Raw genomic sequence first — 4,621 nt, 5'->3', positions numbered from 1 at the left:
TCCTGTGCAGAAGCTGATGAAAATGATATGTTTAACTATGTTGATTTTGTGGAAAGATTCCATGAACCAGCCAAAGACATTGGATTTAATGTAGCAGTATTGCTAACAAACCTTTCAGAGCACATGCCTAATGATTCACGCCTTCAGAGCTTACTTGAACCTGCGGAAAGTGTTCTTAATTACTTTGAACCATACCTTGGCCGTATTGAAATAATGGGTGGAGCCAAGAAAATAGAAAGAGTTTACTTTGAAATCAGTGAATCCAGTAGAATGCAGTGGGAGAAGCCACAGGTGAAGGAATCCAAAAGGCAGTTCATATTTGATGTTGTCAATGAAGGAGGAGAGCAAGAAAAAATGGAACTCTTTGTGAATTTCTGTGAAGATACAATCTTTGAAATGCAGTTAGCATCCCAGATCTCTGAAACGGATTCATCCGAGAGGCCTGAGGAAGAGGAAGAGGCAGAGCCTTGTTATGTAGTGGATATTGGAGATGATGAGGAAGAAGAAAAGTCCCTGGAATCTGCTTCAGCTTTTGCAATGGCCTGTGTTGCAGTGAAGAAGAATGTTGCCAACTTTTTTAAAATGGTCACTGTGAAGAACCTAAGGAAACAATACAGGAAAGTTAGAAAGATGACAGTAAAAGAGATGGTGAAAGTGTTTTTCTCCTTTTTCTGGATCCTATTTGTAGGAATGTTCCAACTGTTCTTTACTATAGTGTGGGGAATTTTCCAAATTCTTTGGAGCACTGTATTTGGGGGTGGCCTGGTTGAAGGAGCCAAAAACATTAAAGTTACTAAAATATTAGGGGACATGCCTGACCCAACACAGTTTGGAATCCATGATGATGTTATGGAAGCAGAAAAAGCTGAAGGCACTGAGCATGGCATCAGAGCTGAACTTGTGCAGTTTGTGAAGGGTGAAAAGGGAGAAACTGACATAATCTCAGACATTTTTGGCATTCATACAAAGAAAGAAGGTGGCTCAAAACACGGTCATGATGCTGGACTTGGAGATATTGCAGAAATCCATGGTACTGATACCCAGTCATCTTTGGAAAACACAGTTCGTAAGAGAAAAGGATTAAAGGTATGTTAAAGAGATTTTGTATGTCTTTGCAGAAAATAATAGTAATAATACAAATATATTACTGAATTTTCTATTAGTAACTGAATTATTTGCCAGTTAACTGATTAATAAATGTTCTCGATGAGAACATACTTTATAATCTGTACTCTTTTAAAAGCAAACTGGAGAGTTTATGTGGCAGAAAAATTCAGCCCAGCGTGTTTAGATTTCACTGCAGTAAATTGTTGTTATTGTTCATTTGGACTTTATTCAAAACAAAAATTGCTAGCAGCTTTCTAGGCACAGTTTTTGTTTTAAATAGTTTACAGTCTTGTTTATTTTGCATACCCAATTTTTTCACAGTATATTTCAATTAGTTTTACAATCTACTTTCTCCATAATAAGGCCTTATCATTATCGTCTTTTTTCTACATGCTTTACTGATCACATACAATAAAATATCCTTTTTTTGGATATTTGAAATTATTTGAAATAATTTTGCCTGAATTTATTGTACTTCAATGTTTATCATATAATCATTCTTTACTTCTATTCTGTTTTATGAACAATATATTTTGTTCCACTTAGCTGAGCTAAGTATAATCTATCATTCTGTTTAAAAATGGATTGAACTATATGTCAAAACCCAAATGCATTTGTCATATTTGGAAGGCATTATGTTTCACTCTGCACTTCTGATCTGTTTCTACTTGTTATTCAAATATATCTTTCCTCTCGTCATTAATCCACCTCTTTATGGTATGCTTTCCAGATATTTTCAAGATAAACCTTTGTTGTACAACTTCTTAGTTCATTATTTCCTCTTCATTTGTACGTTTTTCTCCAAGATTTGTTTATTGGCTAGATCGAACTATATTTTTGCATTTATTTTTCTTATTTATTAATTCATTTTTATGTGTGTATTTAAAAATGACAGTCTTTTAAAATCCTGTCTCATTTAGCATAAATGTAATGTGGTTGGTATTTAAAAATACTATTTTAACTTAAGGATCTTAGCAGGTCTGAGTAAATATTTTAAAATTTTCTTCAACAATAATTGAAGTAAATATTTTACTTCAGATCTGAGTAAATATTTTAGAATTTGCTTTACTTCGATTTATACATTTCTCTCAGATTTGTTTGTAACTATTGATAAAAATGCTCAGTAATTTGTGCAGATACTTTGAGATAATGTGAAGTCAGCTATGCAATTTATCCAGCTTTTACCTTTAGTATGTTCTCTAGTGAAACTTACCAAAATAATGTTTACACTAATTCTGTATTACAGAAATTGCTCTTCACATTGTGTATATGAATGGCTCAAGTAATCCAGTTAGAGCACTGGATATAGATATTAAGTAGAGTTCAAAGAAGAAACAGCAATGTAAGAATCAAAAATTCCCTTCAGGAAGTCACTATGTCTTTCTTAAGCATTTACAATGATAAAAATGACAAACAAATGGATAGAAACAGAAATTCACCTCTATATACAGGAAAAGCAACTGTGTAGTGATAAGGTCAATGACATTACCATATAGCCAGAGAAACTGCAAAATAACCTATGGAATTGTATATGATGAAGATCATTAGGACTCAGTTTTACTGTGAAGTTCCACAGGAACCTGTGCTGAGAGCCATGCGGGTTCACAAATAAGAACAAAAGAAGTGAGTAGTGAGCTAACAGAGTTTGCTGATAAATCTAAGTTATTCGTAGCAGTAAAATCAAGAGCTAACTGCAAAGTTGCCTTAAAATAGCAGATGAAAATCAGTGAAGTGATATATATGGGAGGAAAAGTTATAATTTTACATGTAAAATGTTGGATTTTGAGCTCATTGTTACTGCTTGGGTATGAAATCTTAGGAATATAATAGACTTGTACAGAAGTAGCAGTTCAATGAAAATGTCAATCAACACAGATCAAAAAAGCAAACTGAAATTTTGAATTGTTGAGAAAGGAATAGATCATCCAATGATCTCTGAATTACCATCCACCAGCTTGAGATCTTAGGGGAAACTCTTTGTGGAAGAGTTGCACATGCTTCCATCACATGTATTAGATGAGGTTCCACAGATAAGAGGTGAGATAAGCAAGGCAAGATCAATTTAGTAAATTCTTTCATAAATTCTCTCACTACTTATGTGCGAGAGATAGGCATCCAGGTGAGTAGTGGGGGAAAAGTTTAGATAAGTGTATTTACGTATTAACCAGAAATGTAGGCAAATACACCAATAGACAATTGGTGTCTAAGCACTTTGAGAGAATACAGAAGAGGGTAAAGAGTTAAGATAGGTTTTTGCAAAAGTGAATGGTAACACATTTAGGCACTTTAGATTCCTTTGTGAATTGAGGACTTTGGAGCCTGCATCTCTTTGATTTCCAGTGAAGCTTAGATACCCAAACTGCATTTGAAATGAGTTTACTTTTGGTCTTGCAACACTGAGCCTAAAGGTGTTTGAAATCCAGGCCCCAGCTTCTTTGCTGCAGTTAGCCATCTGTAAAATTGTATATTGTTTTTTCCTTATCTCAAGGGAATGTTGTAAACACATAATTAGATGCTTGTGAGGTGTGCTAGTAAAGGTTTAACGAACCATCAACCCACCCTAGATAAATAGTTTGAAGAAGACATTGCGTAAGTAAAAGTTGTTTAAATATTTGTCTGTTTTCAGTGGCATCAGTTGATCTTGACAAAGTAATTGGGTTTTGTAGTATCTGATAATTACACAGATCTTTTTCAGATTTTTGATGCTATCATTGTTATATTATTCCTCATTTCGTATTTGGAATGAGGCGAACTGATGCTCATTTTCCACATAATCAGTAACTGCACTGAGTCTTTGTGAGTGACTTTTGTATTGGGGTATGATTTGGATGTAGTTACCTTCATCCTCAACTGGTCACATAATCTGTCTGATAACCATGTATAATTACTTTAAGTTGTTCAGACTACTGGGCTAGTTACGGTATTGATAACACTATACTGAAAAAGGCTATCAGAAGAATTTCTGCAGTTTTCACTGTTAAAGTCTAGTCAGAGCTGCCTATTTTTAAAAATCTAACACTTTAAAAGTGCAAAGTGGTATAAAAAATATAGCGTGGTAATTATTTTGTTTCTTAGTTTCGGTAAGTAAGTAAAGTTACCAAAATTTTACTTGAATGGATCCATTTTGACAGTTAAACTACTTTTTGCAGATATCTGAAATTGCAAAAGAAGCTGAAACAGAAAGAAAAGCAGAAGCTGAGAAGGCTGAGTAAGTTATTTTTACACAATTCCTGTTTAATTCCTTGCTACTTCCTAATGCTAGATAATTTGGCCAGAAAGAATCCAAGCAATGATCAGTATTCAAAGCACCTTATGTACAATTTGTCTCCTCAGTATTTTGAAAAGCAGCACAGTCCCTAAGAGGTGGCAGACCATCTCAGTGGGCAACAAAATGGTAATCGGATTTTTGTGGCCCTTGACAATTCTGCATGTACAAATCTGTGGCCATTGTCTTTGCAAAAATTCCCATAGTTACCTTTAAAAACAAGCATCAGTCTTGAAAAAACTCTGCAAC

The 4,621-nt window shown here is 34.2% G+C and overlaps 1 protein-coding gene across 1 annotated transcript in view; it reads left to right on the top strand.

Moving 5' to 3' along the window:
• The window catches only part of RYR3 (ryanodine receptor 3), a 269,121-nt gene that overhangs the window by 238,084 nt on the left and 26,416 nt on the right, over positions 1–4,621 (top strand). Inside the window, 2 exon segments of the mRNA XM_009320984.1 lie at positions 1–1,086; positions 4,257–4,315. The exon segment at positions 1–1,086 is cut by the window's left edge and continues 21 nt beyond it. Of these exon segments, the coding sequence (XP_009319259.1) occupies positions 1–1,086; positions 4,257–4,315 (1,145 nt within the window).

The sequence above is a fragment of the Pygoscelis adeliae genome, unplaced genomic scaffold (genome assembly GCF_000699105.1).
Source record: "Pygoscelis adeliae isolate BGI_AS28 unplaced genomic scaffold, ASM69910v1 Scaffold3, whole genome shotgun sequence".
NCBI lineage: Eukaryota > Metazoa > Chordata > Aves > Sphenisciformes > Spheniscidae > Pygoscelis > Pygoscelis adeliae.
The sequence above is the reverse complement of the archived record's forward strand: the minus strand, read 5'-3'. Positions and strand labels throughout refer to the sequence as shown.